We start from the raw sequence: 24,199 nt of genomic DNA on the forward strand, positions 1-24,199 counted from the left end.
ATATTTAAAAGTAAATCTCACATATGTTTACCCATGAATACTTTAACATGTTTTGCTGATAGGTAAGAACTCTCTAAAAGCTGGTTCAGTTTTTCCTACTTATATTTTGAAACCAACTCTAAATGTGTACTGGAGTTAGCTTCACCGTTACCTATTTCTGCAGAATTCTGTGGTTATCTTATGCATGGGACTCAGCATATTTATTGAAGTATATGTTTCCACGTTTAATTTCGTTCATTAATGCCTAAAAGATAAGGACTATGTCTTTTCTTTTTTGTTCCTTAGCAGCTCCCAGAAGTTGATAAACAAATGTGTGTACAATGATATGAAATTACCATTCTATTTTTTTATAGTCATACTTATTTAACTAAAATGCAGCTTAAAAATACCTTTTAAAATCAAATTCTCCTAACAACAATAAAATTAAAGTAGTTTGGAAGTATATTTAAACTACTTAATAAGGGCCCCACCCAAAAGGTTACTTACCATCAAAATAGGACTTAAAATATAAATCATCTTTCATCAGAAATTCAAAAAATGCCTCAGAGAACATATTATGCCCAATTTCACACTTCCCACTTTTAAACCAAAAATTTCAGAAATAGTTACTTTAGAAATGTCAATCATGTTCAATTTTATTTATCACTTAAAGCCCAAAACTGCTTGCAACAGACTGTAGTGTTCAGAGACATAAGAGAGAGGGATTGTGGCAGAGGTGGTTTGATCTCCACCAGATTCATCCTTGTGAGCTCTGTGCAGGGTCATAGCTGGACAGTAATTCCATGTCCCAGGTTCCTGGAGTTCAGGTGAGGCTGTGTGACCATTGCTCACCAAAAGAATGTGAATGGAATGAGGCATTCCCACTTCCAGGACATCATTATCCACAAATGGTAGACCTTCTCCACTTTCTATTTCCTTGACTGGGGAAATATTGGGATATTTGGAGCACAAGAGGAAAAGAGCTGGAGCCACTGAATCCTCATGGGAAAGACCCGTACTGAATACCTATTGAACACTGAACATGTGTGAGTGAATAAACTTCTATGTATTCTGTTACTGAGATGTCAGGGTTATTTGTTATAGCAGCTGACATTACTTCAACTAATTCAGTTTGTGTCTTAGGAGGCTTAGTCAAGTCATAAGACAGATGTACCAAAATAAATAAATAAATAAATATTACAAATCAAGTGTTACAGTGCTATAATAAAGTCATGTGCAAAATTTATTAGAATAAAATGAAACCTGCTTTTGGAGCTCTGAAGATTTCGTGGAGATTGTGGCATTTGAATCTAGCCTTCAAGAGAAAGTAATAATTTCCCAGGATAGGAAATAACATTTTCTGTGTTAAGAAAAAACGTATTATTTCAAGGACATTAGGAAAATCAAGAGAGATTGAAGGTGAAAGGTGGTTACATCAGGAGATATTGAATATGAGGTGCAGAGTGAGTTGAAACCAGGTAGAGTACTTAAACGATATGCAGAAGGATTAAATTTTATCCTCAGAGGACCAGGAACCATCTATTTTACAGTAAACAGGAGATAGGCCAGATATGCCTTAGGAAGACAGCCTGTCAGAAGAGAGGAGGGTCTTTGCCAAGGGAACCCAGCCTTCCTTCCCAGAATGGTGATGCTTGTAGTAGAGCAATTTAAGATGAGGAGGATGAGATGAGCAAGAGGGGTAGGGAAGGGGATAGGGCCATCCTATTATGACTTATTTATTTATTCATTTCACAACTGTGTTCCTGCCATTGTGGAGTTTACAATGGAAGTTTTCCACTGAGGAAAGAGGGGTAATAAAGAAGTGAGATGGATGTTGACTGTAAAAATACTGAAGGAGATAACCCAAGTAACAAGAAAAGAAGGTGAAGGATGACCCTCTTGAGGAAGTTATATTTGAGCTGAGAGTCAAAGGAAAGGTTTCAGCTATTTGATGAACAAAGGAGTCGGCATGGCAGTAAGAGGGATTACCATCCTGACTCTGAGCCAGAACAAGTCTCCAGGATCGTGGGAGAACAGAAAGAACATGAGAGGAGAAGTGACAGGTAAGGAGGAGCCAACGTGCTATGAGAAGCCTTGGAAGAGTGTTCAGCAGGAGAGTGGCATCAACTGGGTCAGGCTTGCACAATGATCCTCTGGCTGCTCTATGACATTCGTTATAAGGTGGCAAGAGAGGAGGCAGAGAGAACAGTGAGAGAGATGCTTAGCCTGGGGGAAACAGGCTCTGACCTTAGGTTAGAGAGGTGGGCAGTAGAGATGGAAGAGGCAGGAAGAGTCTGGCTATGTTTTTGAAGAGGAACTAACAAGACTCAATTGTAAGTTATTGGATGAGGAAAAGGGAGGATACTGAGGTGACACTGGGGTTTTCACAGCAGTTCAGGTGTATAGTGCTACCTTGTCCAGAGCTGGGGAGGGTGAGGTGAGGAGTGGATCAGGGGAGCTCCACCTTGTCATGTTGGGCATGAGCACAGTGTTTTCCTTCATGGAAATGTGAGGTGGGTAGTTATATGCATGGGACTGGAGCACTTGAGAAAGTGTGGTTAGAAGACATAAGATGTGGAGTAATTATCATCTCCATCTAGGGTTAAAGGACTAGATGAGAGCACCCAGACAGAAGATGTGGACAGAGAAGTCTAGTAGTCCTGAGCCAGAACCCTGAACCACTGACCACATCAACATGGATGGGTAGGGAAGGGGATAGGGTCATCCTACTATGTTCTAAACATAAAACGAGGGATGGATGCTTGCTGGAGGTAGGGAATCATTGCTATGGTGACTGAGTGTGGGAGGTGGGTGTGATTTCACCCATCTTGCAGACTGGTGGCAATTGTGGCCAATCAAGAAAACATGTGTCATGAAACCAAGAGAAGTGAGTCCCAATGAAAGGCAAGACCCCCACAGAATGTCCTCTGAGGGAGAGGAGAAGTGTCTAGTGAACTTGGCAGCGAGAGGATCCCCAATGACTTTGATGAAAGCACTAAAGTGTTGATAAGAAGATGGAAGCTCAAATTTGACAGTTTAAAAATGCAGGACTGACAGCTAGTATAGGCCACAGCAAGCTCAGAACTCACTTTCTGAATGCTGTGCTATAAAGAGGTGCATAGAAATGAGGGACCAGATAGAAGACAGTGATTAAAAAAAAAAAGATTATTAAGCATGTTGGGTATCATTTGGCAGAGGGAGAAATGGAAAAAAGCCACAAAGGGAAAGCTTAACCCAAGGTGAAAAATCCCAAAAATGCAAAATGGGAGGGAGGCAGGACCGCCAGCAGTAGGCACTCAGACTGGACCACCAGCAGTAGGCACTCAGCTTGACCATAAGAAGCATTTGTCATCCAGGCTGAAATAAGGCACTATGAGGTGGTCCTGAATGGGGTTCTGAACATAAAATGAGGGACGGATGCTTGCTGGAAGTAGGGAATCATTGCTATGGTGACTGAGTGTGGGAGGTGGGTGTGGTTTCACCCATCTTGCAGACTGGTGGCAATGAGAGACTCCCATGGGCTCTCTAAAGTGTGGCAGAATTAGAACATCTGTTGAAGGGGGCACAGCAGAGCATCAGAGATTTGAAGAAGAAAAAAAAGAATGCAGGGAGATAGGAAAATCCAAAACATGCATTAATAATAAATAATGTCTCTTTCACCAAATGATTCCTAGCATCGATAGCTCTTATGTTTAATCATTTCTACTTTGGGTTTCCAAATTTCTATAGAAATAAAGAAATTATTCAGCTATGATTGGAGATGCACAATCCCATTCACATGAATTCTTAGGAGAAAGTCATGTTTCTAATCTAAGTGTCAAAATATAACTCTAAACAGAATATTTTTCAAGAACTGATAATGGCGGGGCAACATGGCACAGGCTGGCAATATCAGAGGCTCAGAAGGCTGAGGCAGGAGGATTGCAAGTTTGTGGTCACTCAAACTAAAAAATAAAAGTTGGGGATGTATCTGAGCAGTACAGCATTCCTGGGTTCAATCTCCAGTACCAAAACATTAAAAAAAATGATCATGGCCTCATAATTATGCAAAAAAAAAAAAAAACCAGGAAAATAAAACATGGAAAGAAATAGCACTTACCTTATTAGAGAAGCTTATAAGATTTCTCAACATAAGAACAGAATGAATTATTTCTTCCTGCAGCAAAATCAAATAAACAACAAACAAACAAAGAAGAAATTAGTGTATTAGTTCAGTTCCAGCCTGCTTATGTAAAAGTAGAGCAGAATTTATGCTTTCAACTAAGATGACTTGGAGCCAGCCCTTCTCCAGTAAGACCAGGACCCCGGTTTGAGTTTTCTTTTCGGTCTAACATGCCTCTTCCTATGTACCTCTGGCCAGTCTCACATATCCCATCAAGAAACTGACATGAAAGAGAAGGAAATTAAGGGACAGAACTAATTGAAACTTTGAGAAAAGTTCAGAGAGAATGATAAAGGAAGAAAAACAGTAGTTCAAGTGAATAATCTTACAATGAAACAAGATAGTTTTTTTGTAGATGTGAATGATCTCTAGTGCCCATTATAAGACAGAGGTGCAGAAATGTGAACAAAGATGGTAACCTTTGATTATATCATCATTTCATAAGAAGTTGCATAAAATAATGACTATCAAGGATATTATAGTCAACAAGATAAAATAAGATTGGATTTACAGAATTTTAACTTACACTAGAGGAATTATCTATTATGATGATTGACTTGCAGTGTTCATTTATAAGACATGTCAGAAGGCAAGAGAGACCAAACCCATGTATGGGAGCCAAGCTGGCTGCCTATCTGGTCACCTTTCTTGCTTGTGTTTCATCAGTATGACTACTTCCTGGGAGTCAAACAGCCATGAACCCACTACCTGACACAAGTTTACAGACCCTGCCCTCACCATGCTCTAGGCCATACCTGATCTGCAAAAGCTAATTTGCACACAGAAGAAATCAATGCATCCTGTATTTGTGACCATTGACCACAGGATGCATTTCTGTTCTCCTTAACCAAACGACTCAGGATCCCAGTGATCATGGTGACATAGTTCTTCATTTCCATGTAACTCCCCATCAGCTGGAGGGTGGACAGGTTTTTCAGACTGGAATTATATCTGAAGAAAACACAGAGCTATCATGATCAGACACATTGTAAAACTATTCATCTTGCCGACTAAGGGTGGAATGGAATTTAGTCTTGGGTGATTCCCGAAAGAAAGAGTATGACACAAAGGAGAATTGGTCTGTGCAGAGACAAGACATCCTGTCAAACTCCCATAAAACCCTTTGGTTTGAACTGAAAAGGGCTCAAGAAGTCACACAGGTACTGATATGGAAACATCATGTCAGGTGAGGAAATGTAGTCCAGAGATACCACAGAGGCTAGAGCTGGATGAAGTTTCACAGCATCCTAATAATTCAGAGTTGGTAATTAATGCTCAGATGCATGACGGAGTGGATATGCATACTGTACTTGTGGTTTCCGGTAAAATTACAAGTTAATGACTTCAGATTTCAACAACTGGGTATTAGTTTACTTATTTAAAAATGGTATATTTCAGTTATTTGCACTTGGAAAGACAACACGAAGCCCTGAAAATAGTCTAGTGTACAAGGTCAATGGTCAGTTCCAGCCCTTGCCCTGCAATTTCTTTGTTGTATCACTTTCAGAGCAACATTTTCCGGAATAAATGAGCCTCAGTTTCCAAATGTGTAAAATAGAAATTCCAATTTATTAAAAAATGTTGTGTGAACACTTAGCATGTATGCTTAAGCACACATTTGACCAATGGAGCAATGACTAATTAATGGAGACCAAGACTGTAGGAATCCAGACTAAAGATAAAAACACACAAATAAATCTGAGCAGAAACACCATGGGCTACACAAAGAGGGAAATACACTTTACAGTAGTAGTCTTGCTAAGTCAATAAACAAGCCAAACAAACAAAAACAAGCCCAGGGAAAAGGAATGGGTCAATACCCACAGTGATCATGATATATTTATCTAAAATGTCCAATTCTCAATGAAAAATTATGAGATACCCAAAGACACTTAAAGTATAGCCAAAACACATGAAAGATAAGCAAACAATAGAAATTGTCTTTGGGAAGACCTGAAAGTTGGACTTAGCAAAGACTTCAAAGCAGCTTTTATAAATATGTTCAAAGAACTAAAGAAGACCATATTTTAAAAATTAAAGAGCCAGGCAGGAGGATCATGAGTCCAAAGCCTGCTTCAGCAATTTAGTAAAGCCCTAAGCAACTCAGTGACACCCTGTCTCTAAATAAAATATAAAATAGGGCAGGGGATGTGATTCAGTGGTCGAGTGCCCCTGAGTTCAATCCTTGGTACCCACCCCCCAAAAAAAATTAAAGAAAGGCATAACAATAAATAATTAAACAGAGAACATTAATAAAGAGATAAAACAATACATTTATGATATAGAAAGAACCAAATGGAAATTTTAGAGTTGCATGTACAATAATCAAAATGAAAAATTCACTAGAAAGCTTCTAAAGTAGATTTGAGAAAAGAACGAATTTGCAAATTTGAGAATAGAACAATAAAGACCATGAGCCACAGAAATAAAACAGTTGGAAAAAAATGAACAGACTCATGAAAATGCTGGACATCATTAAATCCATAAATCACATTTTTCATTCTTAACTTATTTTAAAAGCCATTGCATGAGATAATATCTATAAAATGTTATTGTTGGGCCCATAATGCAGAGAAAGGTAAAATAACAATAACAACATTAAGAATGGGGGTGGGGATGAAGCTATATTGAATAGTGAAGTGACACTAAATGGCAACTTGAACTTACAGGGATACTCGAAGACAACTAATAAGAAGATTAATATACTTTAAAAACACTTATTAAAATAGATTGTACCCTTTTTTCTTTTCTAGTTTCTCTAAAAATAGATTATATAAAAGAATAATCATAACATTGTATTATAGCATAATATAAGTTGTTTACATAATAATAACTTCACAAAAATAAGAGAAAATGGAGCTATATAGGTGTAAGTTTCTATATCTAACTGGAAGCAATTTAATATTAGTTTGTAGAAGTTTCTAATAAGCTAAGATGTAAATTGTAAGCTCTAGAGCAACAACAAAACAAGTATCTGAAAAATATACTTAAAAATCATTAAGGGAGGGCTGGGGTTGTGGCTTAGTGGTAGAGCACATGGCTTGCTTAGCATGTATGAGGCACTGGGTTCGATCCTCAGCACCACATAGCAATTAATTAATAAAATAAAGGTATTGTGTCCATCTACAACAAATATTTGTAAAAAATCATTAAGGGAATTAAAATGGTAAAATACAAAATATTCTTTTAAGAAAAAAGGAGGTGATAAAGGAAGAAGAGAGGAACAAAATAATCATGGGACATGTAGAAAACAAAAGTAAAATAGTACACTCTACATTCAATGATTCTAATAATAGCAAAAAACTGTGAATGTGTCACACAATCCAGACAAAAGATAGGGAATAAAAGACTGGCTATGAAAATAAGATCCAACTAAAGGATAAATGTAGACTGAAAAAGACATAAGTACAAATAGATACTATAAGGCACCTAGAAAGGTTATATTTATATCAGACTAAAAATAAATTAAGACAAAAACAAGTATTAGTGATAAAGAACATTTCCCAATGATAAAATATTAGGAAGATAAAAGAAATTATAAATATATAGGGACCTAACAACAGATGCTGTACACATGAAGCAAAAACCAACAGACCTACAGGGAAAGGAAAAAAAAAATAAATTATACTGTCAATAATGGGTAGAAAAACAAGGAAGAAAATCAATAAAGCTTTGTAAGAGTAAAACAATAACATGAAGGAAATAGGCCAAACAGATATCCACAGAACATTTTAACCCCCAAAAGTGGAATACACATTCTTCTCAAGTAAAGGATTTTTTGGGGGAATATACCATATATGTAGGCCATTAAAAAACTCAATAAAATTTAAATTATTGTAATGATACAAAGTACATCCTCTGACCATGATGGAATTAAATTAAAAATCAAAGACAAAAAGAAATTTGGCAAATTCATGAATATGTGAAAATTAAATGACGTATTCATAAAGAACCAATGGTTCAAGAAGCAGCAGAAAGGAAAATGACAAAACACTTTGAAATTAATGAAGGAAAGTACCTGGGATACAGTTAAAGTAGTGCTTGGGGTGAAATTTATAGCTACAAATGTCTGAAAGAAGATATCAAATAATTAGCCTATATAGAGAACAAGAAAAAGAAAAGCAAACTAAACCCAGACAAGCAGAAGAAAAGGAATGTTAAAGATTAGTTCAGGAATGAATGAAATTGAAAAAAAAAAATCAGAAACCCTAAGTAGTTCTTTGAAAACATCATCCAAGCTGACAAATCTTTAGCTAGACTGACAAAGACACAAAATGAAAATAATGAAATTATTAAAATAATGAATAAAATGAATATCACTACTGACCATATAGAGATAAAAAGGACTACAATGCAATTCTATTCTTTTAAAAAATCCTGTGTACCAAAAGATTACAGAATATAGATGAGAAAATTTCTAGAAAGAAACAAATGACTAAAACTATGAGACTACATTAGTAATTTTAAAACTTTCCAAAAAGAAAATACAGATGTAGATAATTTCACTCATAATTTTTATCAAATTTTCACAGAAGAATTGATACTCATCCTCACAAAATGTTCCAAATAATACAAAAGAACACTTGTAAATAGACTGAGGGCAGTATTACCCTGACACTAAAACCAGACAAAGGCAAAGCTAAAAGAAAACTACCAGCCAATAATGCTTATGAATGTAGACACAAAACTCCGAAGTATAATATTAGCAAAACCAAATCCACCCACACAGAAAGAGAATTATATGCTAGGACCAATGGGATATATTCCTGAAATGTAAAAGTGATTCAACATGTGAAAAATGATCATATATAAATAACTTGTGTCTTATCTGTTTGGGAAGTTATGACAAAATTCTTTTTTAAAAATATTTTTTAGTTATAGATGGACACAAATCTTTCTTTCTTTATTTTTTTAATGTGGTGCTGAGGATCGAACCCAATGCCTCACATGTGTAAGGCAAGCGCTCTGCCACTGAGCCCCAGCCCCAACCCCCAAAAGTCTTGAAACTGGATGAAATAGGAAGAACAGAAATTTATTTCTCACAGTTCTGGAGATTGGGAAGTTCAGAATCAGTGTACTGACAGGATGAGTGTCTGGTAAGGGATGCTCTCTGCTTCCAAGATGGCACCCTGTTGCTTCCTCAAGAGAGCGAGAACACTGCATTCTCATGTGGAAGATGCAAGGGCAACAAGGGCCTAGATGGGTCATTCCAGCCCTTTTAAAAGGGTACTAATCCCATTCATGATGGCCAAAGCCCCCTACCCGCCCCCCAACCTTGATACTGTTACACTGGAAATAAAGTGTCAGCATGAACCCAAGTATCCAAACCTTATCAACTTGTTAATTAGAATAAAGGACCAAAACCATATAATCACATCAATAGGCCTAGCAAGAGCATTTGAAAAAATTCAACATACTTTCACGATTAAAAACGCCCAATAAGCTAGAAATAGATGGGAACGTCTTCAACCCAATAACAAACACCTACGAAAAACTAATAGCTAACACCATACTAAACACAAGGTGAAACACTAAATACTTCCCCCTAATCATTAAACTGGAGGTTCTAGCAAGAACTGATCAGGCAATAAAAAAGGAATAAAAGGCATCAGACTGGAAAGATCACAGTGTTGCAGTCTCTATTTATAGATGAAACAATCTTATATATGGAAAGCCCCAGAGGAAGTGCTAAAAAAACTACTGAAATAAACATATTTAGCAGGGTTATATGGATACATGATCAATATGCAAAATCAATTATTTATCTATCTACTACAATAAAAATTCAAAAATGTAACTAAGAAAATAATTCCACTTATAATGACATCAATAATAGTGAAATACTCATAAATAAACTAAAAAAAAAAAAGAAATACAAGATGTGCCTACTGAAAACTATGAAACATTGTTGAAAGAAATTAAAGGTCTAAAAAATAGGAGACATCCCATGTCCATGAATTGGAAGACTTAATGTTAAGATAGTGATACTTCTGAAACTGATCTATATATTCTAGAAAATCCCTATGAAAATCCTAGTTAGCTTTTGCTTTGTTTTGTTTTTTAACACCTTCATAGGTGTTGGTAGCCCTAGCCCACAGTATTAGGAAGGGCAGGCTAAGTTGGAGCAAGAGAGAGGGTGGCCAACACCAGTCACTGTGGCACCTATGCTCTGTTTTGCTTCTGCAGAAACTAACAAGATGCTTCTAAAAAGTCATGTGGAACTTCAAGGAATTTGGGACAGCCAAATCTTATGAAGAAATAACAAAATTTGGTTCAGGCTTCTCAGTTACTGTAGTTTACTACAAAACTACAGTAATCAAAAAGCATAGCATTGGTGTAAAAGAGATATCTAGAAAATTGAACAGAATGAAGAATCCAGAAATAAACCCCAACATGTGGTGTTGATTTTTGACAGAAAGCCAAAGACAATTCTGTGGAGGAAACAGTTTTCAACAACCTGTGCTTAGAAGTTTGGATATTCATATGCTAAAGAATGCAGGTGGAGCCCTACACACACACACACACACACACACACACACACACACACACACACAAACTCACACACACATATATACACATACACACACAAATTTACTCTAAGTGGATCATAAACTTAAATGTAAGACCTAAAAATACAAAAACTCTTAAGAAAAAATACAGATGTAAGTCTTTGTATTATTTCACTAGGCAGTAATTTCATAGATTGACATAAAAAACACAAGGAATAAAAGAGAAGATAATTAAATTGGGCTACTCAAAATTAAGTAGGGTCTTCAAAAACTTTTATTCTTCAATGGATAATCAAGAAAGTGAAATGAAAAGAGACTGAGAGAATACATTTGTAGATCATATCTTTAAAGGAATTTGTATGCAATGCCTACAAAAAAACTCCCATAAATTAATCATAAGAACAAAAATAATTCAAATAAAAAATGGGCAAAGTGGATGAATAAATATCTAGAAGGAAGATACCCAAAGCACATGAAAAGATGCTCAGCATCATAGAGCATAGGGAAATGAAAATCCAAACTTCAATGACACTCATTAGAATAGCCATAATCAAAAAGCAGACAACAACCAGTGTTTGTTAAGATGTACCCTCATCCAGTGTTGGTGGGAATACAAAAGGGTACAGCCATTTTGGAAAACATTTTGGCATTATTCCAAATGCTAAAACTAGATTTATCATGGTTGTCAGTGTTACCAGAAGTTATGCATGGTTATCAGAGTTACCAGTAGTTCCACTTCCAGTTACCTACTCAAGAGAACTGACAGCATCCCTGCACACAAAATCTCACACAAGAATGCCTAGAACAGAATGGTTTGTTATAGAACCAAAGTGTGGGAAAAAACCCCACATGTCCATTAATTTAAAAATTAAAAAACCAAAATGTGATATATCTATACAATAAAAAATATTCAAAAATAAAAAGGAACGAGGTACTAATATATGATACATATAGATAAAACTCAGAAACATTCATGAAGAAAAACAGTTATTAAAAATCACATTTCATATCATCCCATTGAAATTCCAAGAATAGGCAAATTGGTAGACATGATGTAAAATTAGTGACTACTTGGGGCTGGGGCTGGGGCTGGGAGGAGGAAACTAAAGATAGTGGTGTGGGTACAGGAGTGGCAACTAATGAGCACATTATAATAAATACATTTTATGGTCATGAAAATTGTCTAAAACTAGATTGTGCTGAAGATTGTACAATTCTGTAAGAGTACTAAGAACCAAGGAATCGCACACCTTTAGTGAGTAAACTATATAACAGGTAAATGATACCTTCATAAAACAGTTCTAAAGAAAGCAAAAAGTGTGTCATGGGTTCTGAAGCACTGGCACAGATGCCACAGAAAGGTGAGTCAACAGGACTATAGTGACAGAACCCCAACTTCTCCTTTTGCCCATCCTGAAATCAGTTCCTGCCACTCTGCCTTGCTGCTGCCCCCTGAGGAAATATGGACACTGCTTCGGATGTCTGGTGTGGTACTCACAGGTCCTCGCTGAGGCAGTCTTTCCCATGGAAACGGGGCAGCACGGTCACCGCCACAGAGCACGCCAGTGCCTTGGAGCCTTTGCTGTCTGTGATCTCAGTAGAAACCATGACTATGAGAGAACATGACAGGAGGGTCATCCTGAATAGGTGGCTACAGAGATGCCTCTTCACACCCTGACAGCAACTGAGCAGCACCAGGTGGATGAGCTTAGTCCTGGCAAAGCGCAGGATGAGAGGAAATTGCAGGCTGTTTGCCCTCTCAAGGTGCTTACACTGTGGTTACCAACAAACCAGCAAATAGAATCTCCTTTGAGCAGATCCATATGATGGAATGATGACGGTTGCTTCAAGGGCTACTACAATAAGGCAAGGCATGGGAGTGGTACTTCAGGTTCTCCACTTCTGGGAAGATCTCACACCCTAACATAAAAATCTGAGCATCAGTACAAGGCACTGAGTGCCAATCAGACAGGGAAGACAAGCAGTGTCACGGAGAGTTGGTAGGCAGAAGGCACCATTGTATGCTGTGGGTGTCAGGGAATGACTCATTTATTCACGTGCTCCCCCATTCACTCATTTGACCCACAAAAGGTGAGCCTGTGGCAGGATAGGAGGTTATGGCCAAAAAGGATTGTCTGTGCCCTACAAGTAATCCTGTCCACTAGCAACGTGAGGAGTGCTGAAACAGGGTGAATGCCAGGGCCACGGGGAGCTCACAGAGTGAAATATAGTCTCCCTGATGGTCCATCAAGGGCTGGGGTAATATTTTAATCAGTTCCTAAATGACGTGTATAGATCTAACAGGTCTAGAAGAAAGGTGAAGACAAAGTCTAACTGAAGGAAGTTTGCATGAAGACATAGGAATGTGGCAGGAAATGGCTCTGCTGGGTCTTAGGAATCCCTCCATGTGGTAACAGCTCCAGGTATGCTGAGGAGACCTGCAGATGAGCTCAGAGTATGGGTGATTATCAAGTGGTGAGGGTCATAGGTGCAGATGTGTGACTTATACAGGAAGATACATGGTGTGTTGATCTATGCACCCTGGTGTCTTCATAACATCTTCAATTTGAATCCCAATGCTAAGGGTTTGGGAACTTAATTTTAGAGGTCATTTCTTCTCAAGATGTGGTCCCAGACACCTGCATCACTGGAAAGCTTGTCTACAAGTAAATTCTAGGTTCTGCCTTTTCCCCAGTAATATTTCTGAGTCAGTAAATATTGTGTGGGCCCCTAGAAGCTCCAATTTTGTTTTTTGGGTTCTTTTGGTACCAAGGATTGAACTCAGGGGGGCACTTAACCACTCAACCATATCCTCAGCCTTTTTTTGTGTGTATTTTATTTAGAGACAGGGTCTCACTGAGTGTTTAGGGTTTCCCTAAGTTGCTGAGGCTGGCTTTGAACTTGTGATCCTTCTGTCTCAGCCTCCTGAGCTACTGGGATTATAAGTGTGCACTATAGTGCCTGGCAAAGCTCCAATATTATAAATCCCCCACTGCATAAAATGTTGGTCCTACGAATCATGATACAGAATATGAGAGAAAAAAGTAGGCTTTGGGTAAGATTGTTCAATTTTACACACTTAGTAGGTGCCATATTAATTTGTGCAAAAGATGGAACATAATAAGGTATGCATTATGTATCTAATTTTGTATCTAATTATGTATCTAATATTGAATGCAGATATTCATAGGAATTGATTATGATAATCATGAATATTAGAAGCAAAATCACACTTGTGAAGGACCTGAGTACCATCACTAACCCTGACACTACTCCGGGACTGTGACCTGAAATCTGATTCTAAAAAAATTGTCAACATGGTGCTCAGGCCCTGCTCCAAGTTCTTCTGTTTGGATATCTGCCTAGCTCTATAGTCTGTGGCAGGCCTTGTGAACTGAGGCCCCTCATACCCCACATGCAGCTCTCAGGGGAGGGACATGCCAGGTCTTCATATAAGAAGGTTGCCTATGGAGGTTGGGCCTCCTTGCCTGAAGGACACATTCTGCTCTGACCAAGCTCTTAGCATATATCCCTGGCTTCGGACCCTCTACTGAGACTTGGGGGAGCTTGGGATGAGCATCCATCATGAGAATACTTTCCAAAGGACAGAAGTTGAATGCAATTTTAGCATTTTAGGATTTATCAGGGCAAGCTCATGAAAGTCAAAATCAACCATTCAGTCAACATCTACTGTGCTAGCCTTTTGTTGCTTGACTTCACCAAACCTCAAGCTCAGATGGAAGTACAAAGGCATCACATACAAAGTGGAACATGATTAGAAAGCTCACAACTGCACCATGCTCAGGAAAGTTTTGCTCAATTTGACTAGAATCTAGAAGAAAGTACAAGTGTTTTAATTGGAGGTGACAGGCAAGATTTCACAGAGAAAGTACTTTCACTAGACTCAAAGGAGAGGTGAGATTTCAATACATCAGGGACATGACCTAGTTCAGAACTGGGGCTGAAACAGTCATATCAACTCAGTTCAAAGAATCTTCTAGATTAGTGACTCTCAACCTTGCCTGCACAGAGCAACTGTCCAGAAGTTAAAAAACAAACAAACAAACAAACAAAAAATAGCAGTCACCCTGAAGAGTCTAATTTAACCACACTGGGTTGTGCCTACCCAGGTACTGTGTTAAATGATGGAATCCCTTATATGTTCAGGTGAGGTCCATTCCCAAGTGCTGATTTAGAAATGGACAGGACTACAGGGGCAGGGATAGGAGTAGAAAGTTTCCCACACTATGGGATTCATTTTGCTTGGGGATTAGAGTTTATATATGAAATTCATCACAAAAGTTCATGCATTCAAGGCTTAGTCCCTTGCTTGGTGCTACTCAGAGGTGGTAGAACCTTTAAGAAGTGGGGCCTAGAGGAAAGTCTTCCTGTCATTGGGGGTGTGCCCTCGTAGGGCACTCCTTCCTCTTTCATACCCAGACTTGAAGTAAATGAGCCTCCACATCACTTGCTCCTGCCATGATACACCGTGCTGCCACAGGCACAAGGCAATGGTGTCAATGAATTATAGACTGAAACCTCCAAAACTGTGTGCCCAAATAAACTTTTCCTCTTTTTAATTTGATTCATCTCAGATATTTGTGATAGTAGTGAGAAGTGAACTAACAAAGGATCTATAATTAATTTGCTAACTCAACATTACTTTATATTTTAATACTTTATCTCACATTATTTTTTTGGTCTGAATACCTTGATTTGGTTTCACTTATACTAAATGCAAGATTCACTAGATACGCCATATTTCATTAGTAAATAAGAGATAGATTGGTGTTAATTATTTAATTCATATAAAAATTCTTTGGCATTTTATTATCTATATTATATGTCATTTAAAATTTAAAATGTGTGGTGTGTGTATGTGTGTGTATGTGTATTTACTGATATTTATTCTAATGTTCTTCCTGCACCAAAAGGTAGGTAATCAAACTAAACTAAAAAACATTAAACTCATCAAAGTGAATAAATAATTTTAATTTCTACACACATAGTTTTAAAAAATTTTTAGCTTTTGTAAATCAGGAGAAAATGTCTGGAGCTTAGTGATCCAACTCACACTGTTACGTACCTTTGTAATTGTCTGAGGGCTCACCAGCTGGCAATGCAAAATAATACTGGGTGTCTCTCCCATAGTACAGGGTGTGTTTGGAGGTGTTTCCTATCTGGTAACTAAATTCATAATGAAAGTCCTATGGGGAGAAAAAAAATATAGGATACTTCATTTGAATGGCATCATCTATAAATATACATCTGCAACCTTCATTGCACCCAAGGACATATGCTGCAGCCAGAAACAGAATAAATGAGAGTCAAACACGGTCTCCGGCTACACAACAATGCACAACAATGTGCAGAGCTCTCCTGGTTCCACTTGCACAATTCTTCCCTACAGAGCTCTCTTCCAAAGGACCCAAAGCAGGAATAAAACAAGATTCCTCACTCAGGGTCTGCTAGCTCTCCAGCCTGGAGGGTCCTGTCATTCATGAATCAGACTGACAAGGGTTCCTCTAGGTGAAGAGGATCCTGCTGCCCCCTGCAGTAGCTAGGCACAATGTAAACATGAGTGACAACAGAGAAAGGAGATGGGACACACACTCTGTTAGGAGCAGAGGCCTTTGGAACTAGACTTTGAGGAAAGACCTGGGCCTTGTCTCTCCTAAGGACATGTGTGGGCTTCTTGAGAAGTGACAGAGGCAGAACAAAAGGGCAGAGACAGGCAGTGTATAGAGCAAGAGGACAGGGAGGATGGTACCAAGATTGCAATGTTGTAGCCTGCAACCCAATCTCAAGAGGAAGCTTGCTAACCCAGTCACAGAATGAAGCATTTGTTCCTTCACACACCTCTCTAATCATCACAAACTTTCTATAAAAAAAGAAAATAAAAGAAATAAAAATATCCATAGTGACCTTCTCCATTGCCCAAATCAGGAGAGTAAAATGAAATCCAAATTAGAGACATGCCCCAGGGTCAGGGTCAGATTCCTCTGAGTTACTCACTGCCTGCTTGTGTGCACAGCAGTAATGGGGACTCCTGCTCTGATCATATGGTAGAGGCCCTGAGTATCCCACTGTGTTTCCTAGTAAGAAAGTCTGTCTCTCCTTCAAAACTGGGGGCCATTCTGACCTTGTTTCCATTAGAGAGAGGGAAGGTCCCGTTCATGCTTGAGCAACTTTCCAACATTTGACTGCAGGCCCAAGTCCTTCACAGATGGGAAGAAGAGGCCTTAGTTCCTACTGCATGCCATGCAGAGCTCACCATAACTTCCAAAAGCTGCTATTACCTTTGGTCTCAGTACAGAAAAGGGGCTGCCACCTACCGGTTTTCCTGACATGCAGAACACACTGAAGATGGTGTGGGCCTCCAGACCATGGTGGGGCTGCACATGACAGGCCATGTCCTGTGGAGCTGGGTTGATTGTCAAGTACAGCTGGGCTTTACCTATTAAGTCTTGCTTTGAAGCTAAGAGAAAAATGGGATAGAGTTTTGAGCCAGGATGGAAAACAATAGTAACAGTAGTTTTTATAGCAAAAAACTTAGAGCAGTGGTTCTCAAAGGGAGTCCCCAGACCAGCAGCATTTGCATCATCTGGGAATTGAAAGGCAGATTCTTGAGCCTCCCCTCAGACCTGCTGAATCAAAGACTGAGACGCAACAGTCTATAGTTCAACAGACTTTTAGGAGTTTCTGACAAAAGCTGGAGTTTGAAAACATTGCCTTAAAGCATGCATTCATAGAAGAAGCATTTACTGGGTGCTTACTAGGTGGGGAAGGTACATTCCCAGACCCTGGGCAATGACAGTAAATGAGACAGACCAATTCTCTACCCAGAAACCACACAACACCCACCAATAGAGACCAAAGCCTGGGGGGAGAGGACACTGATAGACACATTACCCCACAAATCAAACCTGTTCCATTCCCCTATTCTCTTTAAGCCTCAGCCATGTACATAAAGACATCTAAGTTGAATTTATTAACTGATACAATTTTATCTTCTCATTTTATTAACTGTATTAATATCATAAGTATTTTCCATGTCATCATATAATGCCCCAAATGGCTAAGATATATGTGTGTGTGTGTGTGCGTGAGTATATATATATGATTTGTTGAGTAGCTATCCCAGTATACATAATTATTAGTTCCCAATGATTAAACATTTTATTTTCCACATTCTACTATTATTAGTCACACTATAATGACTATTCTCATGCATAAACTTTTTTTAAAAAATTTGCTTTTTAGATATAGGTGGACAAACATCTTTTTTTTTTTAGAGAGAGAGAGAAGAGAGAGAGAGAATTTTTAAATTTTATTTTTCAGTTTTCATTGGACACAACAACTTTATTTTTTATTTTTATGTGGTGCTGAGGATCGAACCCAGGCGAGCGCGTTACTGCTTGAGCCACATCCCCAGCCCAATAAATATCTTTATTTTATTTTTATGTGGTGCTGATGATCGAACCCCGTGCCTCATACATGCTAGGGGAGCACTCTACCTCTGAGCTACCAGCCCTCTCATGCATAAACTTTTTAATCTTTCAATGTATTTTTCTTGATATGAATTATAAGATGCAAATTTGCATGTCAAACTCTAAAATCTTGATGCCAATGATCATCATCAAGTGTCACAATAGGGACCTAGAGAACCTGTGCTACATACTAAGGGCTGTGTTAACACTGTTTATGTGTTATATTATCTAAGGCAGCTCCTTCAATACAGGTAAAATCCAAGAGGAAAAAGTGACTAATTCCACCTGGCTGACCAGGAAAATCTCTATGAAAGAAGGCATTTGAGCAAGTAGCCCTAGGGTACAAGTTATATACTGGTTAGGAAAAAGACCTGAGGATAAGAATGGGCATCTCAGCTAAAATAACTCTGATGGGAAGGACAGAGTCACACAGTGGCCCAATGTGTTGGGAAGAGCATAGCAGGTGAGGGAAGCTGTCAGGGAGAGTGTGGGGCAGAGGAAAAGGAAACAAGACAGGACATCTGGGCCCCCAGTTCACTGTTCCCTGCCATCCAGGGACACTGAATAAGCCCAAGAACAAGCCCATGGACAAGCTCCCAGGGGTCTCCTGCGCTGATAATATATGTGGCCTATCAAAAAGAATGGCTATAAGCTTGTCACTCAGACAAATTTCAGAAGCAAGAGAAAGAGGCCCAGCAGAAGGACAAGAGGGATTGTTAAACAAAAGCAGGCATTGTCCCTCTTCAAAAAATAGCAGGGACTTGGCTTAGTTTGGGGGCAGGAAGGGGCTCACAGTGGTAGTAAGAATCCAGAAGATCTGTGGGGATCTTTGCCCCATCTACCAAGTTTCAGAAGAAAGTGAACCTCAAGTTTTTTCCTCAGGTGATGTGAGAGTTAATGCATGATACAAGATTGAAAATGCATGGTGGGTTTTAATGAATGCAAAAATGTGGACATCGTCTCTAGATAAATATTGTTGAATCCTCTGTACTTATTAAAAAGGAAAATATCAAGAAGTTACATACAAGTATGATCTCAGAATGAGTCATAGATATGTGGGAAGGGATGTTGGGCACTGGGAAATAATATGCACGTGGGTGAAGCCTATTTCAAAATAAAATAAAAAGGGCTGGGGATATAGTGTGTTTGCCTAGAATATGTGAGTCCTGGACTCAAAAGCATTGGGGGAAAATGGCAATCCTTTACCCTGTTTTAAACATGTGCCTGATTCCTCAAGGAAGAGTAAATCACAGAAACACAACCACTTCCTGCTCTTGTTCTCTAACATAAAGGAGCAGGGAACTGACATCTGGAGAGAAGGGGAGTTAGGACCCTGGTGCAAATGTCTGCAGGAGTAACAAGTGATTGTCCTTTCCAAGAAAAGATGAAAATACAGCCAAAACACTTATGGTTACCCCACACCAGATCCAACCGGCAGCATAACATACCCACAGATGCTTGTAGAACATATGTCTCTCCACTGCTCAGTGAGTATGGTTTTATTGTCACAATAGGTTCTGTGATACCTACAGAAGAGAAGGCAGCCACAAGGAAGCAAAGGTCAGTGGCCTGCAGGACAGGGGTCAAGCAGAGCCTAGGCATCAAGTTCTGCTCTTGCTCCAGGGATGAAAGTAAAATACGTTGTATTTGGAAATGCCACTAGATTGTTACTACCTTCTCTAAAGAGATGAAATCCTATTTCTAGGTCTCTCCTGCCCAGTAGAAGCAATACTGAGGTTGGATCTTTCATCCTGGCTCAGAAACAGTACTAGTTTCCCAAGAAACAAGAGAATGCTGGTAAGATTTTATTTTATGTGTTTACAATATATTCAGTTTTCAATTTTGCTATTTTATGAAATTATAAAGTATGATTAAGGAATATCAAAGCAATTTTTAAGTCTTTGTGGATGTTAGTTATGAGAAATTCTCAATCTGGGTGTAACTGTTGTCCTACTGTGCTGGTTTGTTCCTCAGCAGACACAGGTTGACCCCCACACCATGTACCTTTGAATCAAGAGAGACCTAGAAAACAAGGTTGATGATATAAACAGGGATAGTTTTTAAACATTGTAATTTTGCAATGGTATTTCCCAAAATGTTTTAAGGAAGAGTGAGGGGGAAATCACTGAAGAATGGTGTGAGATTCAGAGCTTAGGGAGTGGCCTAATGATACCTATTACTAGAAAAGGCAGTCACCCAACAGATAGGGAAAAATCCACATGCCTGTGCTGGGGAAAACTGGACAAAAACCCAACTTCTGTGCAGGGGCAGCTTCATTTTGAACCATCCATGTAAATGGTTCATCAAGTGGCTCGTCTAACCTGTGAAAAGCCACACCAAGGTGGACACCAAGGCATTTGGGCGCATGCAGATATGCATCCCCCTGTCAGTCTGTAGATGAGGGACGCATGTGTACAGCAGAAGGTAGCTCTAGCCTGGGTAAAGGAGCCCTGGGCTGTGGACAGACACAAGTAGGAGAGGGAGAACAGCTCCAAATACTTATCTACTAAAAGGAAAGTTTTATAAGAAATTGAGGGCTGATATCCAGAGTTTTCTGAAGCAGCTAGGAAATCAGGACACAAAGAGCACATTCATACCCGATGAGGTGTAGCCTTGGAAAACAGCTCTGCTGATCAGGGCCTTGGGCCAGTCGATCACAAGGGCAGGCTCAGCTCTGCCGGCAAGGAGAAAGGGGCCCACTAGGTTGTCCCCCTCACCAGGGCTCTCTTCCTCAGCACTCGTACTCAGTCCTGATCCTGGGAGGCCTGTGTAGTTCCCTAAGAAGATCAACCAAGTCCATGGATGTTATGCTCCATGCATGCATAAATATAGCACAATTAATCCCACTTTTATAAATAATTATAACACAACAAGTAAAATAAATAAATAAAAGATAGTGCAATGGGTTAAAGGAAGGGGATCGGGGGAGGAAGGAGGGGAGGAAAAGTGGAAATACTGTGGAGTTAAATGGAACACATTATGTTATATGCAGGTATGAAGAGGTCACAATGAACCATATTATTGTGTATAATTATATTCACTAATAAAAATATTTAACAAGAGAAAAAGTCATGATCTCCTTAAAGCATGAATGACTCAATGTTGACATTAGTGACTATTTCTACAATTGCTGAATACCACATGTCTAAAATAATATCTTCAGCAAAAAAACATATTCAAGCAATGCACTTTGTTATTATGTAATTAGTGACCTAATTACATGTTCCTTCCTTTATTTATTCAACAAATATTTATTATGGTCTACCAGGTCCAGGTCTAAGAACTAGAGATGGAGTGAACTAAACCAATAGAGTCCTTGTGATCTGGAATTTGTAGCAAAAGAGTCAGAAAAAAAAAAACAAGTACATACATAGATAATGCAAATCAGCTAATGATAAGTGTGATAAAGAAAAATAAAACAGGATTTGCAGAGAAAGAGAGTGCAGGGAGTGGAAAAGTGGTGGGGAGCACCTCTCTAGAGTGGCTTCAGAACACAGGATGGAAGAAGCTCTTTGAAATCTGGAGGAGGAAGTTTCCATACTGAGTTAAAAATCACACTGTTATGGTGTGGTTTATTAATTGCCATGGGGAGGGTCTTCCAAGGGCAGTCAGAGGGAGTCAATAAAGTGGGATGGTGGCCTATGAGATTGGGGTCATGCTACGGGACACAGCCCACAGCCTCTGTCCTGTGTATGGTGGGAAGCCACTGGAGGGACTGTCTGGAGGTGACAGTGTGGCTTGTGGTGGGGAAAGAAATCTGTCTGCTATGCAGTGAAATGACCACATGCAGCAGGAACAGAAGCAGAGTGACACCAGGCCACATGATCTCACTCATCCAGCCATTCACTCCAGAAATAAATAACTCACTCACCATCCATCTATCAGTTCTGTCAACAAATAAATTGTCCACCTATTCACTGACAGATAAATCATTCTTGAATCCTCCATCTACTCATTAGACAGATTAATCAAGTGTTCACTCATCATCCGTTTATTTTCCTGACAGATAAATCATCTACTAATGGGTCATCCATTTACTTGATAGATAAATAAATCATTTTCTGGTCATCATTGGATAATACCCTTACTGGATGCTAATGTGCCGAGCACTGCAATAGCTCTGGAGACACTAGCAGAAGCTAGTCACGGAAGCTTTCTCTGAAGATCTCAGGGTAAAAGAGACTGACAAAGAGATGATTAGACCAGTGCCCTCTGCATTAAACGGTTAGGAAGAAATATCCTTGGCTGGTGGGGGGTCATCATCAGACTGAGAAATGCTTCAGAGACTGGTAAATAGAGCAGATCTTCAGGGAAGATGCTTGGCAAGTAGGCAACTTGGGAGAGTGTGGGGGAGGCATTTTAGGCAGAGGACCCCCCTGACAGGGTCTGGGAGAGCTGGAATGCTCATCATCAGGCCTGAGGCTACTGAGAGATTTTTGGAGCAGAGTACAAGAAGTGCAGAAGGAGGTAAGCTAGAAGCAAAGTTTTGGGCCAACCAGTTCCAGGCAGAGGAGTTTAAACTTTCCCTCTGACTCTGGGAGCTCCAGGTGGCCTTGATGTAAGGGGGAAGCACATGAATCTAGACTTCAAGAAAGGGTGTGGAGAAGAGATGGAGAACAGTGGGCCAGGATGCAGGTCCTACACGGAACAATCATAGAAGCAGTTACCTCTCTGTCTTCCTCTAGATGGCATTGCTTCTTGGATATCACTGTAATAGGCTTCAAAATCTATGAGACAAAATCACAATGTTTCACTTAAAGCCACAATTAACAAATAGTGGGTGTGAATCCAGCACTCTGTGATTCAAGGGCATTGTGCATGTGACTTCAAACCTGACCCATCAGATACACCCTTCCCAAGATAACCCTGGTGCCCAAATAAGGGGGACAACCTGCAGAGATGGATAACAAATAGTGGGTGTGAATCCAGCACTCTGTGATTCAAGGGAATTGTGCATGTGACTTCAAACCTGACCCACCAGATGCACCCTTCCCAAGATAACCCTGGTGCCCAAATAAGGGGGACAACCTGCAGAGATGGATAACAAATAGTGGGTGTGAATCCAGCACTCTGTGATTCAAGGGCATTGTGCATGTGACTTCAAACCTGACCCACCAGATGCACCCTTCCCAAGATAACCCTGGTGCCCAAATAAGGGGGACAACCTGCAGAGATGGAGGTACTTGCCATCAAGGGCAGGTGAGGAGCTGGGTGGAGACCAGCTTCTCTCAGAGGGGCTCACAGTTGAGGCTCCTTCACCAAGGGACCCCAGCTCTGGGCCCAGTGACTCATCCTCAGAAGGATCCTCCCGGGCTGTGTTGTCACCAGAAGCAGGAATCTGGTGGCCACCCACAGTGGACTCTGTAGAGGTGCTTCTAGTGACTAAAAGGGCAAGCCGACCATGGATCATGGGTGAAGGCTCTCGTGAAGACAGCGTGGGTGATCCACTGGGATCTGTCATATTTGGCTCAGTGGTCAGAAGATTTGACTCTGATGACTTCAAAGTCGTTCCGAGTGCTGAGGCACCCAGCAGCCCCACAGTGCTACAAAAGGGAACTTAAACACACATATGACAGTGTTAAAATTCTGGACCAAATAGGAAAAATTAGCTTTTTAAAAGTCTGTAAATTTTGTAAGACTGCTCTGCTTTCAACAAGTCTGACGTGAATTCAAAGCCCGCACTTGAGAGATAAACCCATGGAACGTGGTTTTCATCAGATAGTCTGGAGACCAATTGCAGCAAACATGTAGGGGGGGATTTGCTTTCCCCAGGATCCATAGAGACTGAAAGGGAGCCTGCCAGATTCTCCACACTCTCTGTATTGGTTTTTCATGTATTATAGAAACAATTTGGGGAACATGGAATTTCTCCTAATCCTCACTCCCCTACCTGACAGTAAGGACAGAATATAACAATTCCAAAAATCATTGTTCAAATTTATGATGAAGAATCAGGAGCAAAGAAAAAAAAATAGCCATGGGCATATAAATGAACTGTCAATCATGCTGTTGCTTTTGACTTTGGGGGAGCCAGGATCTTGAGACTCATCCATCTAGGG

General features: G+C 39.6%; 1 protein-coding gene across 1 annotated transcript in view; it reads right to left on the reverse strand.

The window, feature by feature from the left end:
- Window positions 1-24,199, reverse strand: part of Pkd1l1 (polycystin 1 like 1, transient receptor potential channel interacting) — a 145,503-nt gene that overhangs the window by 70,961 nt on the left and 50,343 nt on the right. The window contains exons 18-26 of the mRNA XM_071608980.1: window positions 23,328-23,696; window positions 22,808-22,867; window positions 20,738-20,917; window positions 19,589-19,666; window positions 16,986-17,128; window positions 15,737-15,857; window positions 12,149-12,260; window positions 4,897-5,092; window positions 4,079-4,135 (exon numbers count right to left, since the gene is read on the reverse strand). Coding sequence (XP_071465081.1) covers window positions 4,079-4,135; window positions 4,897-5,092; window positions 12,149-12,260; window positions 15,737-15,857; window positions 16,986-17,128; window positions 19,589-19,666; window positions 20,738-20,917; window positions 22,808-22,867; window positions 23,328-23,696 — 1,316 coding nt within the window. The remainder of the gene's footprint in view (window positions 1-4,078; window positions 4,136-4,896; window positions 5,093-12,148; window positions 12,261-15,736; window positions 15,858-16,985; window positions 17,129-19,588; window positions 19,667-20,737; window positions 20,918-22,807; window positions 22,868-23,327; window positions 23,697-24,199) is intronic.

Source organism: Marmota flaviventris, chromosome 1, assembly GCF_047511675.1.
Source record: "Marmota flaviventris isolate mMarFla1 chromosome 1, mMarFla1.hap1, whole genome shotgun sequence".
Taxonomy (NCBI): domain Eukaryota; kingdom Metazoa; phylum Chordata; class Mammalia; order Rodentia; family Sciuridae; genus Marmota; species Marmota flaviventris.